This window comes from Saccopteryx bilineata, chromosome 7, assembly GCF_036850765.1.
Source record: "Saccopteryx bilineata isolate mSacBil1 chromosome 7, mSacBil1_pri_phased_curated, whole genome shotgun sequence".
Lineage (NCBI taxonomy): Eukaryota > Metazoa > Chordata > Mammalia > Chiroptera > Emballonuridae > Saccopteryx > Saccopteryx bilineata.
In genome coordinates, this window is record NC_089496.1 from 92,917,180 (window position 1) to 92,931,892 (window position 14,713).

Sequence of the window (14,713 nt, forward strand, 5' to 3'; positions counted from 1 at the left end):
ACTCAGAATTACGGCACATGACATATCGATGTCAGCCTAAATATTCAGAATATGAGTATCAGACTTCCTTGTGTCCTTCTGCAGACTGACTCCTTGGAGCCACACTGACCTGGCATGTGTCAGGCTACATTTCCCCCGTGTCTCTCTGAGTAGTTCCCTACCCATTGTTGGGAAAACTCACAATGGAGAAAGAGTAAGAATTGTAACATAAATCATTTTTCTTTAGCAATTCCATTAACATTTACTGTTCTGAAAAAAAAAATCACAGCTCTGATATTCATAGTTTTTGACCTTGGGAAAAATTTTCTTATTCTCTTTGATTTCACCTCCTCAGCTGTAAAATACAAACACATAATGTGGAATATTGGGTCCTAGGGAGGAATAAATGAATTAATATACATCATTAATATGAGTAAGGCATTTATCCTGGTGGTATAGGTATCCATATGGTAGCTATTGCTGCTGCTGTTGTTAATATTGTACCCCAGGGTTAAGTAGTCCCCATGGTATTTTTAGTAAGTAAACCAGAACTTATACATTCAAATAAGCTCTATCTTCAAAGTTGTACCTTTGGGTGTTATTCATTTATTACAATATTGGTGGCATTGCTTAAAATATTTCTGAATCCTTTGGAACTGCTTTTCGAAGTCATCTATCTAGAAGTCAAGGAGCAGGGGCAGGGGTGTCCTTACAAGGTGTTCTGTGATTATCACACTTGCCTTGGTAGAGGGACCAGCTGGACTCTGCACCCTGTAATATCAGCATCATTACTATGATATCTTAGTGAGAAGAAAATGAACATCTGGAATGTAATTTACTTGACCAAGGTCACATTAACTGAGCGAGAAAGAGCTGGGTTCAGATGTGTATCTAGCTGATTCCTGTGCTCTCTCCTCTGCATCATGCCATTTCTCAAGAAATCAAGCAAGTCTTTATCACTTTAGATTTACTTCATGTTTCAGAATAAACAGTGTCCCCAAGTTTAGTTATTCTAAAATTAAAACTCGTCTTCAAATGACCTAGGTTAACTGCCATCGATGAGGTTTAACTTGGAATGTTCTAGTAACTATAAAATAGTTATGAATAAAGTAGATTTGATCATTGGTACTGGAATTATGATAGGTGTATGGTGTCCAATGAGACTTTACAGAATTTGGGGGTGGAGGATACATAAGGTATTGTATGTTTGTCTTTCTATAGCCAATCATATGTCATATTAAAAAGAAGATAGAAAAATTACTTGAGTAGGAGGTAGGAGAAACAGACACACAAGGCTGGATGCCAGGTTACTGATCATAATCTTAGAACAATAGCAAAAAATCACATGGCCTGAAAAGTACTTTTGTACTACTCTTGAGTATGATTGAGAGAGAGAGAGAGGTAGAAGGAGGAAGAAGCATAAACTAATTGTTTCACTTAGTTCTATTTAGTGTGCACTCATTAATGGCTTCTCATATGTGTCCTGACCATGGATTGAATCTTTTTTTTTTTTTTTTTCATTTTTCTGAAGCTGGAAACAGGGAGAGACAGTCAGACAGACTCCCGCATGCGCCCGACCGGGATCCACCCGGCACGCCCACCAGGGGGCGATGCTCTGCCCCTCCGGGGCGTCGCCATGTTGCGACCAGAGCCACTCCAGCGCCTGGGGCAGAGGCCACAGAGCCATCCCCAGCGCCCGGGCCATCTTTGCTCCAATGGAGCCTTGGCTGCGGGAGGGGAAGAGAGAGACAGAGAGGAAAGCGCGGCGGAGGGGTGGAGAAGCAAATGGGCGCCTCTCCTGTGTGCCCTGGCCGGGAATCGAACCCGGGTCCCCCGCACGCCAGGCCGACGCTCTACCGCTGAGCCAACCGGCCAGGGCCGGATTGAATCTTCAGTGCACCAGGACAATGCTTTATTCACTGAGCCACCCAGCCAGGGCCTTACTGGGCTTTCTATAGCAATTTCCATGGACAATGGGACTGTTTAAAACTCTTTTTATTTTTAAGTCAACTTTTATAAACATGGCTATCAGTTAAAAATGTATTTTTCCCATCAAATACAGTTTGTCCGTTTGTCTTTCATGTTCATCCTGGAAAGCAGTATGAGGCAGCAGTTTCACAGCCTCGTCTGCTCAGTGGCGGTTCCTACCGGGGAGTGTTATTAGCTAAGGGATCTGAAACGCCCTGCTTAGTTAGTTTAAGCAATATTCATGCATACTCCACCTAGTAGTTTCCCTACACCAAATCTGATCATAGGCACTTGATTGGTCTAGACAACTGTTAGGTCTCAGAGAGCAGGAAGAGGGTGTAACCTAGTTCAATCAGCTGGGGTCTGGTGATAGAGACTGGGCAGGATAATTGGATATCTTAGTTTTGCTGGAAAACTTAAATAGTACAACCTGGATGCACAACGAACAGCAAGATGTTATCTACCTGCATCCTTCCTCTGCTCGAAGCGGGAAGGTCTTTTAGATTTTCAGAAGTGTTTATTTATGGACTACTATTGACTTTCACCCTCCGTTCAGAGCAAGTATTATTTACATATGAATTTTGCATGAAAAATAATGTTTCTACTTAATAGGTGTGGAAATCCCCAGCCTCATGTTTACCCTAGAGAGTTGCTTTGCAACAACCTCCCCCATAGCACTGGTGACTGGCCAGGAGCAAATTCTCCCTGAGAATTAAGCGTGTCAGAGACGGTGTTAGAAAGGGCCTGCTTTGAATTGTATCAGGACTCCTGGGGATGAGTTGTCCTCTGAGATGCCCAAATATTCTTGTTTGGTGAGAAACCAGGTTGAGCCAGAGGTTCCACTTAGAAGGCCACTCTTCTCCCTCACTTAACCAACCGTTTACTTAGCAATAACTCTTGCTGAGCATGTATCAGGTTCCAAGTTCTTTAGTTGGATTATGTTAATCTTCTCACTCAACTGCTGGAATAAGAGTCTGTTGTTATAGGCATTGTATGAGGAAGAAAGGGAGACACAGAGAGGTTAAGTAGCTCACTCAAAATAATGATGTTATAATTCCAGAATCCTGAGTGTTAGTATGTCCTAGTGTCTGCTGTTTTCAGTAGGTTCCAGGTCTGCTGACTTAGTTGATCAAGTGGTAATATAGAAGACAAAGCAGAATAGATTTAAAGTATAAAATTTACATATAAATTCAGACATGTCTGAAATTCATTCAACCTTTAGTATTCTGCATATAGAACATAATCAAGCATGTTTTATCTATAGATTAGACATTACAGAAAAGTCAAAAATGTATAAACCAGAGTTATTAAACTGAAAGAAGGTATAATAGCAAATAATAAAGAGTATAGTTAGATGTCACATTTTATGACCCAGATCTGGGCTACACAATAACATAGCCACTATTTGCATTAAAATTAAGTAAACATTCAATTCTTCACTTGCCCTAACATATTTCAAGTGTGCAGTTGTGGCTAGTGACTACCATAGTGCCTAGATATAAGGCATTTCCATTGTCACAGAAAGTTCTGTGGACCATTCCTGGTCCTACCTGTAAGTGCTAGTCAAGGACAGAGCAGAGATCACTGAGTACTGGAATAAAGATGAAAGACTTCCTGCAGTAGGTGGTGATGGAGCTATGTAGACTTGCTGCTGAGGAAGTACAAGGAAAATGGGCAGCACTTCAGGAAAAGCAGATACATACAAGTGTTGTTGATGACCAGAGGAATAAGGCAGATGAATAGCATGGCATTGCATTGGGAGAACTATGTGAGGCACCATTGTTAGTATTTTCAAACAGTTTCTGAAATGACCTGGATATAATAATTATCTTTATGGCTGTATCTCAGCTTACACCTTAGCTAAATGATAATGATGATATTATTCCATTGTTTTGGTTGTGGTTGCTTCTGTTCATGGGCTGTTCACTCTGTCTGTGCCTATCAAGAAACCTCTCGCTTCTTGATCCCAAACCCAGCATGCTATGCTGTCTCCTAAAATAGGACAGAAGCACCCGTGGAACACTGATCTTGGAATCTCAAGTGCCAACTGGAAGAATGGAGAACCGAGGGGTCAGTGAGGCTATGAGGGGGCTGAGCGTGGTTAGAGAGGAGCACGGCCCCTGTGGCTGGGCCAGCAGATGACTTCTCGGCTGGCTCCAATAGTCTCAGAATGGCAGGCAACCCCTTACTGATGATTAAGTGGGTGCCCCTTGGAATTGTCCTAATGATGAACCAGGGGTCAAGAGTCTTTGATCCCCTCTGCCTGCCATTGTCAGTTACATCCAGTCTTTAACAAGTTGTTTCTCCTCTTTTTGCTTCTCCTTTCTAATCTACCAACTGAGGGGACTGGGCCCAAGGAACACAAGTGTCCCCTCCTGTTCTGACTGCGGAGGCCTTTTGGTCATTTCTCCTTTGGATGGTCTGAGGCTTCTCCCTGGATCCCTGGATGGGATTTAAAATACAGGTTCCTAGAAACGGACAAGTTTCTCCCTAAACTTTTAGACATTCTAAACCCTTTACAGAAAGACACAGAGGTGACATTTCTTGAAGGAAACTGCTGGTATGTTTGCGGAGGCTGTGGCAGCGTGCTTCCCTGAGGCAAATCAAACTTTCTGGTGCATTCATTCCAAACTTCACAATTCAACAGAAAAACACCTTACCTCGGATAGCCAAAACAGCCGCTGAAATGGCTTGTTTGTCTAAATCTTGTGAACTCCAGGGCTGGGAGGGAGGTTGGGCAGTAGGAGAGATTTTAATATACATTTAGCACAAGTTAATGAAAAAGTCCACAGCTTGGGGGCAGCCAGTGATATTTCCATTAATGTTATTAAATATCAACGAGGTGCTTTTTTTTCTTTGGGGCAAAGTGGCATGCCTGATGCTCCTTTTTTTAATTACTATATGGCTAACAGGTAGCAGAGCCGAACAGAACTGCTAAAGGTGGTTATGTCCAGCAAAGAGCATTAAGGCATTTCTCTTCCTCCAAGGCTGCTTAGGAGAGCACCCTCCTTCAAAAACTACTAAATTTCAGCCCTGGCTGGTTGGCTCAGTGGTAGAGCGTCGGCCTGGCGTGCAGAAGTCCTGGGTTCGATTCCCGGCCAGGGCACACAGGAGAAGCGCCCATTTACTTCTCCACCCCTCCCCCTGTCCTTCCTCTCTGTCTCTCTCTTCCCCTCCCGCAGCCGAGGCTCCACTGGAGCAAGGATGGCCCGGGCGCTGGGGATGGCTCCTCGGCCTCTGCCCCAGGCGCTGGAGTGGCTCTGGTTGCAACAGAGCGACACCCCAGAGGGGCAGAGCATCGCCCCCTGGTGGGCAGAGCGTCGCCCCCTGGTGGGCGTGCCAGGTGGATCCCAGTCGGGCGCATGCAGGATTCTGTCTGACTGTCTCTCCCCGTTTCCGGCTTCAGAAATATACAGAAAAAAAAAATTACTAAATTTCTAAGGTTAGCAAGACAGTCAACAGATTTATCTACTAAAGCAATTTGGAGAGTTTTCTAGAAGTAAGGCAGACACACCACAACCTAATTTTTTCTGCAGATAAACAATACTTAGAAACCAGACATTCAAAGGTATACTAAGAAATATTTTATGACCCTGGCAGGTTGGCTCAGCAGTAGAGTGTCAGCCAGGTATGTGAAAGTCCCGGGTTAGATTCCAGGCCAGGGAACAGAGGAGAAGCACCCATCTGCTTCTCTACCCTTTCCCTCCTCTCTATCTCTCTCTTTCCCCCCCTCCCGCAGTCAAGGCTCCACTGGAGCAAAGTTGGCCCGGGTGCTGAGGATGGCTCCCTGGCCTCTGCCTCAGGTGCTAGAATAGCTCTGATTGCAGAGGAGCAACACCCCAGAGGGGCCAAGCATCACCCCCTGGTGGGTATGCCAGGTGGATCCCAGACATTAGGGAGTCTGTCTGCCTGCCCCCCCCCCCCGCAACTCTCACTTTGGAAAAATACAAAAAAAAAAAAAAAAAAAAAGAAATATTTTACTACCAGTTCTCTGGGAACAACCAAATAAATCAATCTTGATTAGTAGCATTTGCTGATTGTCGTAAATATTCCCACTGTGGCCGATTTCAAGCTACCGCTGGGACATCAGGGCAGGTAGAATGGGGAAGAGCTGTACAGTAGAACAGCATTATATAATATTTCTAGTGTACAGATGCTTAGAGAGAAATTACCTCAAAGAGTATGCATAACATAATATCATAAAATAGCAGTTTTTTATGCTACAGATTATATAATGATAACAAAATGCAGTGAAATAATGAAAATTTTCTGTTATGAACATTTATTTCCTTTTGCATATAATTCATTTAATTGAAATGTTATATGATTTTATTCTTAATAATGACTTTGTTTCTTAGCTAATAAATAGCTTGTGAATTTCCTCAAATTTTAAGCTGGCACTCAGGGATTATAACAAGCTGGTTCAACATTGAGTGCCTATCAACTCTCAGGCTGGGAGGCCTCCAATCCTTGATCAGGTGGCAAGGCAAAAGATTTACTTGGTAGATGTGTCTCTTTCTCTTTTTCTTTCAGATTCATTTAAACATGGTCGTGTCAAAGCTGGTCTTGCATTTCATTTCTTCGTGTAATGATTTGGAATGACTAGATCACACTCACTACATGGGCATCTGTTAAGCACTTAGGATACTGTCTATGGTCCACACTGGAAGGTCAACTCTGGGCTCACAGTCTCCCTGCAGAGACATATTAAATGCAATGGAATAATTTAGTGTGATCGCTTTAAAATGTAACTGAAGTATCCATTCACCTAGTAAATATTTGTTCAATAACTTCAACGTCCTAGGTTCCGTTCTAGACTCATTTGGCAAACAAAACCAACAGAGTTCTCTGCTCATTTATATAGCCTTAAAGTTTCCAACATGACATGGCCACAGAAATTTTGTCTAGGTATTGTGGATGGTCTCATCTCATCTAGATATTGAAGAAGTGTATGAAGGAAATGGCCAAACACGAAAAAAGGTAGAGTGCTTCAAGCTTAGGGCATAACACCTGCAAAGACAAACACCTGAAAATTTGGCCTGAGTTTTCAGACAGAGTTTGGTGTGGAGGAAGGTGGTAAGAAGGTAGGGTGGGATCAGACCTGGTAGATAATTTATATAATCTCACTAATCAGTTGGTACTTCTTAACTGTATTGCTTTATGTGGTATTTTACTGTGTTCTGCTTCATACGATATTATTCTGTTCTATTCTTATATTTGAGGCACATTGTATCCCTATCTGAAAACCCCTTAAGGATAGAAACTGTTGTACTACTTCCATAGGACAGTGCACATAGCGAGTGATAAATTATTGTGGAATTAGCCTGACCAGGTGGTGGCACAGTGGATAGAGCATCGACCTGGGATGCTGAGGACCGAGGTTTAAAACCTCAAGATCGCTGGTTTGAGCGTGGGATCATCGATAAGATCCCATGGTCACAGGCTTGAGCCCAAGGTCACTAGCTCAGCTGGAGCTCCCTGATCAAGGTACATATAAGAAGAAATCAAGGGATAACTAAGGTGACGCATGCCAACTATGAGTTGATGCTTCTCATCTCTCTCCCTGTCTGTCTGTTTGTCTGTCTTTCTCTCCCTTGCTTAAAAAGAGGGGGGGGGAGAGAAATGCGGAATTAAGCTTTTATTCACATCTCCCTTTCATTCCTATCTTGGTTGCAGATATAGAAAATTGGCCTCTAATATCATTGACCTTCACTTAATCTTGGCTCAAAGAATCTGGGAGCAGACAAAGAAAGGAGAGCAGGATCCAGAGACAATGTTGTTTTATGTTTTATTAACCTCAGTGGATCAATATTCAAATGTCTAGAGTGTTCTGATCAATCTATGGGTTTCAGGAAACCCTTGGATGCTTACCTTAGAGGCATGAATTTTCCTGCCCCAGAGCCTCAGTGACTGCTGCTTGATCATTCTGGAACGCGGAGGGAAGGAGAGGAAAACCAGACCTGATTTTCTTCCTTACTTTTACTATGGCTCGGCTTTTAGGAAAACATCGAAAATAACTACAGTTTGGGGTTTTTTTGTTTCCTGTTTTTATTTACTTTTTGCTGTTTAGGACAAAGGGGGAACTGTGTTATATGTAGTTGGGAAAATTTTGAATGGCTATATGTGAATGCAGATGTATAGGCGTGTTTGAGAAAGAATTGGCAGAAAAACAAAATGAAATCAATTTTAGAAGAACACATAGAATCTTAACACAGAAGGTAATCTTGACATGTAAAGTCATCCTCTTGGTTGTTATCTATTTATTCCAGTAACTCCCCTATGACCCAAAGTATGCTTTTAAGCTGGTCGCATCCTGCACACCCACCCCAAGCTGGTGTCCCTGCCACATTGCGTATAGCCATACTTTTTGAACCTAGAATTTTCATTTGATTATTCACTATTTCTTTTATACACTGGACTCCATATGATGGGATTGTTTCTAATCTTTGAGTATGAATATTTGCCTTCACTGGGAATATTTGAAAGATTGTGTTTGTGTTTGTGTGTGTGTGTCTGGGTATTTTAACGTTTTTATATCCATACACTCTGCAATGTTCATTTTGCGGATAGTGACTATGGCTATGAGAGATACGGAGAGAGCCAGTGTGTCCCAGCCTTCTGGTACAACCCAGCATCCCTGTCAAAGGACTGCAGCCTTGGTCAGAGCTACCTCAACAGCACGGGGTAAGTAAAACAACTGCTGGAGCTCCCCTTACTGTTACTACGTTTCTGTAAATTGGGATGAAGTTAACTTTAACAATGTATTTTATTTAACCCAATGTGCCATTGCATATCATTTCATCATGTAGCATTCATCAGGTTTTTTTTTTTTTTTTTTTTTTTTTTTTTGTATTTTTCCGAAGCTGGAAACGGGGAGAGACAGTCAGACAGACTCCCGCATGCACCCGACCGGGATCCACCCGGCACGCCTACCAGGGGTGACGCTCTGCCACCAGGGGGCGATGCCCTGCCCTTCCGGGGCGTCGCTCTGCCGCGACCAGAGCCACTCTAGCGCCTGGGGCAGAGGCCAAGGAGCCATCCCCAGCGCCCAGGCCATCTTTGCTCCAGTGGAGCCTTGGCTGCGGGAGGGGAAGAAAGAGACAGAGAGGAAGGAGAGGGGGTGGAGAAGCAAATGGGCGCTTCTCCTATGTGTCCTGGCCGGGAATCGAACCCGGGTCCCCCGCAGGTCAGGCCGACGCTCTACCGCTGAGCCAACCTGCCAGGGCCGCATTCACCAGGTTTTAAGTGCTCAGTAGCCATAGGTGGAGAGTAGCTGGTGTATTCAACAGCACAGCCCTCAACCCACCGTGAGCACAGTCGGCAATTTAAAATAATGTTTACTTACAAGAGGATATATTGTAATTCCAGCTGAGCCAATAACTATAGACCACATCTGCTTAACATCTTCATGAGATCTCTGCATGGAAAGTATGGCTATAGTTCACTAGTGGGGCAGCGGGGGCAGGAGAAACATTCAGTATAGTGGAGGACCACCATCTCATATAAAAATTTGGTTTTGTCTGCTTTCATAGCCACAACAAAAAGGCAATTTGGGTGAACTGGTTACTCCTGATATACGTGGGGAAAGAAGCCATGGTGTGATGGTGATGATAGTGTGATGATTGTGTGATGGTGTGATGATAGTGGTGATGGTGATGAGGGTGAGGATGATGAAGATGATTATGACGATTGTGGTGGTGCATTTATTTTATGTGCTTTTACCAGAATGTTGATTTTACACAACTTTACAAATGGCAATATGCCTGGAAACAAGCCTAGCGCTCAGGTCAGGGCTGTGGGCAAGCTCTTAGCTTGGCTTCCCATGCTGGGGTTGGTGGTCAAATGACCTAACATGGCACCACTGTGTACAAATGTGTCCTTGTCCTAGAAGGTCACAGTGCTTTGTGGGAGGTTTACCCATGCTCCCTTCTTCTCTGAGATAATTTTAGCTGAGCTGGTTTGAACAGGAGTTTCAAACTTGTGCTTCTTATCTGGTATTTGTGGCAAGAAATGAAATATTAATGGAGAGAAAAAATATTCCTTAAGATATCCCAGTGGCTCCAGCGTAAGGATCGTTAGTATTAAGGTGTGGAATGATGCAGTGGTCGAGGGGAGTGCAGACAGGAAGAGGCATCCTGATTGATCAGTTGGAAGTCTCATCCCCTAGCTGCTTTCTGGTACAGAGGAGGCTGGGTTAGGCTTTGGGGAACTAGAAACATGCCTCTCCCTCACAGCCAGATGCACCTGTTCTGGCTCCATAGTCCATTGGGTCTGTCTCCTTCTGTCTTGTGTGTGAGTTAGACATTGATTTTTCTTGGCTGGTTTAGACACTGATCCGATCTGTGGCTTACCAGGTAGGATCGATAATAGTGTTTAAAGAGCTACTCTTCCTGAGATGGAGGGATAGCGGCTCCTCAGCATTGGTTTAGCTTCTGAAATGGCTGTCTTTTTTTTTGAGACTCAGTTTTTAGAAGCAGGTCTGCAAAATGTCTGCCTGGCTTTCTTGCACTCTTTTTTTTTTTTTTTTGCATTTTTTCTGAAGCTGGAAACGGGGAGAGACAGTCAGACAGACTCCCGCATGCGCCCGACCGGGATCCACCCGGCACGCCCACCAGGGGGCGACGCTCTGCCCACCAGGGGGCGATGCTCTGCCCATCCTGGGCGTCGCCATGTTGCGACCCTCCTGGGTGTCGCCATGTTGCGACCAGAGCCACTCTAGCGCCTGGGGCAGAGGCCACAGAGCCATCCCCAGCGCCCGGGCCATCTTTGCTCCAATGGAGCCTTGGCTGCGGGAGGGGAAGAGAGAGACAGAGAGGAAAGCGCGGCGGAGGGGTGGAGAAGCAAATGGGCGCTTCTCCTATGTGCCCTGGCCGGGAATCGAACCCGGGTCCTCCACACGCTAGGCCGATGCTCTACCGCTGAGCCAACCGGCCAGGGCCTCTTGCACTCTTTTTAACACATGAACACATGCGCATGCACACACACACAACACAAATCTCACCAGTGACAACTGTCAATACCCCTTAGGTACCGACGGATTGTGTCCAACAACTGCACCGACGGGCTGCGGGAGAAGTACACTGCCAAGGCCCAGCTGTGCCCTGGAAAAGCCCCTCGGGGCCTCCACGTGGTGACGACCGACGGACGCCTGGTGGCAGAGCAGGGACACAATGCCACCTTCATCGTCCTCATGGAGGAGGTGGGTGCTGGCCCGAGTTTCTGAGGTCAGAACTCACAAGCAGACCACTCTGTGTTCTCTGAGAGAGAAGGGGGAAAATCCTGTCTTCAGGCTCCTGCAGGAAAGTCAGAGCTGAAAAGCTGAGGCTCCTGGGAAAAGACAGAAGGAATGAAAGAAGGTTTGGGGTGTTTAGAGACCTCCTTCCCTTCATCCAACAATGTAGAGCAGATCTTGATATATGCTTTGAGGTTCCCTTTTAGGCTCTGCTCTGTTGAAGGAATGTTTATCACCATAAGACATATATTATAAACTTTGCCAGAAGAAGGGAATTCAAATTTTATCTGTTGCTTTCAGGAGCCTCTTTTGCTTTATTCTAACCCTTAACCCCCTTAATTAAAAAGCCCACAAGTGTGCGCCCAGATTACTGAAATCCTTTCAACTACTTTTTATGAAGAATGTCACATTAGTTGCTTTTCTATCTGCTAGCAGCTCCATTAGTTCATTTGGTAGAGTCTTCTGCAGCCTGGGCAGTGAGGTCAGACTGCATTCATTCATTCATTCATTCATTCATTCATTCATTCATTCATCCATCCATCCCAGGGTGGAGAGAGCTCTGCAGGATGCTCCCTGCACCCTGCTTGAGCTGTTTCATCTCTTCCCAAACCAGATTGGTTTTTCAGGCCCTCCTGGCTGAGGCTGTGGGGCAAGAGGCCTCCCTGCTTTACAAAGCCCTCTGCATTTATATGCAAATTGCTCTGTGCTCTTGAGATCTTGGAAAGAGACCAAAGCAGGTCAGGATTTTTCTTCCCCCCAAGTGTGAATATTTAGAAACCTTTAAAGTCAAACCTCATCTGGACAGGATGGTGAAAGTTCCTTATTCTGGGTTGACAGATTCTTCGGCCTTTATCCACACTGGGTGCTTGAATTAGCAAAAAACTTTCAGATTTAGAGGAGGTCATTATCACATTTTCACTAGGGAGTTTCCAGGACAAGAGCTATAAAACCTTCTCTTGAATGGATATGAAGAGCCATGATCTTATCCATTTGAATTGCCTCCAGTTCATTTCCACTTTAATTTATATTCATAAACTCAAAGGTAGTTGACATTGTATGTGGGGCAAGGGAGCACCTATCAATATTTTACTCACATCTGGGTTGCTATGGGGGAGGAGACAGAAAGTGAAACTATATAATGGATGCACATTCACTGGGCGGAAGAATTGGTTTATAATTCCAGAAGGATGTGTTTCTCTTTTTACTCCATCAACCATTTTTGTAGAGAAACTTATCCGATTCTTCTTTTTTATCTGGTATCCTTGTTTTGTGGTCCGGAAAGATGGGGTTGAACATTGGCCTTTAAGAATCTGAGCATCAGTTTGGGGCGGTAAAATGCAACTCTCACCTGAATCATCAGTATCACATTACCAGGCAGCAGCCAGACGGCTCTTGGCCTTTTAAGAGGCAGAGATTATCTGTGAGCTGGGAAGAGTCAAAAAATGCTTCAGGGAAGAGAAGGTTTAGATAGGTTCAGGGATGTCCAAGGTCAACAGAGCCGATGGAACCTTGGCTGATATGTCCTGTTGATCTGCAGAATGGGAATCATCATTCTACCTCATAGAGTTATTTTGAAAGCGGTGTTATATAATATGCGTTAAATGATTAGCATAATGCTTGGAACATAATAATACATGCTAAAAATTAAGAACAATTATAATTATAGCATGACGGCTGAGGATATTAGCATTGAAACTGCCTGGGTTCAAAACTTGGCTCTCCCACTACTTGCTGCAAGACTTTGTGGTCTAATTACTTTATTTTTGTCCCCATTTGTAAAAGGGAGACAGGAATACTTTCTACATTTTAGAGTTGTGAGGAAATTGAATGCAGGAAACGGAAAGGAAACTGAATGTTAGCTGTTACTATTATTGCTGTGGTTATTATTATGCCACAGGAGAGGAATAATTAAACCGTATGTGAGGGATCCAGGGACGCCCTTGACGCACCCATATCAGAGTTCCAGTCTCTGCCTTATCCTTCATTGCCAGTGTCACACTAACCCAGGCTGCCTGAGCGTGGGCATACAGGGACAGCAGGTACATCCTGCTTGCCCATAGTGCCCACTGGCTATCAAAGAGGAGTCTGTTCGCTGTATTGATGACGGTTCAGCCCCCTGAGTGAGACTTGAAGTTTTCAGAAGGTGAGGATGAAGGCACAGGGAAAAGCATCAGAGAGAAGTCAGATTGGACTCTGTGATCAGGCTCCCACCAACTGCTGTTCCCTCTTGCAGGGTGATCTCCAAAGGACAAACATCCAGCTTGATTTTGGGGATGGGATTGCGGTATCCTACGCTAACTTCAGCCCCATCGAGGATGGCATCAAACACGTGTACAAAACTGCAGGCATCTTCCAGGTCACAGCCTACGCAGAGAACAACCTGGGCTCGGACACAGCTGTCCTCTTCCTGCATGTGGTCTGTAAGTAGCCTGAGCCATCCCCTTTTATACCTTCCTCCCAGTGGACAACTCCCCCTGTTCCAGCTTCTGGGAATTAGAATTGAGACAAGATTTGGTGTGTCTCACCAAATATTGCTCTAAATGATGTCCCTGGTCAAAACATTGAGACGTGCTCATCTGTGTCTCAGAGTTTCCTAATACTAAAGTAGATTGATTATTTTGAAAGTTTGGATAAAATAATATCTAGTGGTTCCTCATTTTCAGCTCTGTTTTGTTCTGATGTAAATGTGCATGAACAGACACACAGTGACGTGAAAATCCCTTCCCTTTGTTCTCTCTGTTGGAAGAGCCTAAGAATGATTTAAAGAAACATGTGTTTCAATTTTTTTTTTTTTTTTTTTTTTTTTGCATTTTTCTGAAGCTGGAAACAGGGAGAAACAGTCAGACAGACTCCCGCATGTGCCCGACCGGGATCCACCCGGCACGCCCACCATGGGGCAATGCTCTGCCCACCAGGGGGCGATGCTCTGCCCATCCTGGGCGTCGCCATGTTGCGACCAGAGCCACTCTAGCGCCTGGGGCAGAGGCCACAGAGCCATCCCCAGCGCCCGGACCATCTTTGCTCCAATGGAGCCTTGGCTGCGGGAGGGGAAGAGAGAGACAGAGAGGAAGGCATGGTGGAGGGGTGGAGAAGCAAATGGGTGCCTCTCCTGTGTGCCCTGGCTGGGAATCGAACCCAGGTCCTCCGCACGCCAGGCCAATGCTCCACCGCTGAGCCAACTGGCCAGGGCCTCAATTTTTTTTTAATATAAAACTGAACACTCAAAGAAACCTAAATTGTTACATCTAAGCATACTGCAAGTCATTCTTGTTGCAAAGAATTCTAAGAACTCCCCAAAATGTTTTTGCTGTGGTAGCATGTATTTCACTGCTGTTAGCTATTTCTTGGCACAAGCCAACACAACAGCTGAGGTTCTGAATATTTTGTACTGGATGCATTCTGTGTATTTGCTATCCTAGGACTTGTGTAAACTGAAACTTAAATATTATGATTTTAGAATGCTGGGTCAAGAAAACATTGTGGGGCTGGTATTGCTTTCCTAAATCTCCATCAGTGATGCACGTGATCTAAGGA

General features: G+C 44.6%; 1 protein-coding gene across 1 annotated transcript in view; it reads left to right on the forward strand.

The window, feature by feature from the left end:
• The window catches only part of SORCS3 (sortilin related VPS10 domain containing receptor 3), a 620,103-nt gene that overhangs the window by 570,885 nt on the left and 34,505 nt on the right, over positions 1-14,713 (forward strand). Inside the window, exons 17-19 of the mRNA XM_066239920.1 lie at positions 8,518-8,631; positions 10,975-11,146; positions 13,413-13,599. Of these exons, the coding sequence (XP_066096017.1) occupies positions 8,518-8,631; positions 10,975-11,146; positions 13,413-13,599 (473 nt within the window). The remainder of the gene's footprint in view (positions 1-8,517; positions 8,632-10,974; positions 11,147-13,412; positions 13,600-14,713) is intronic.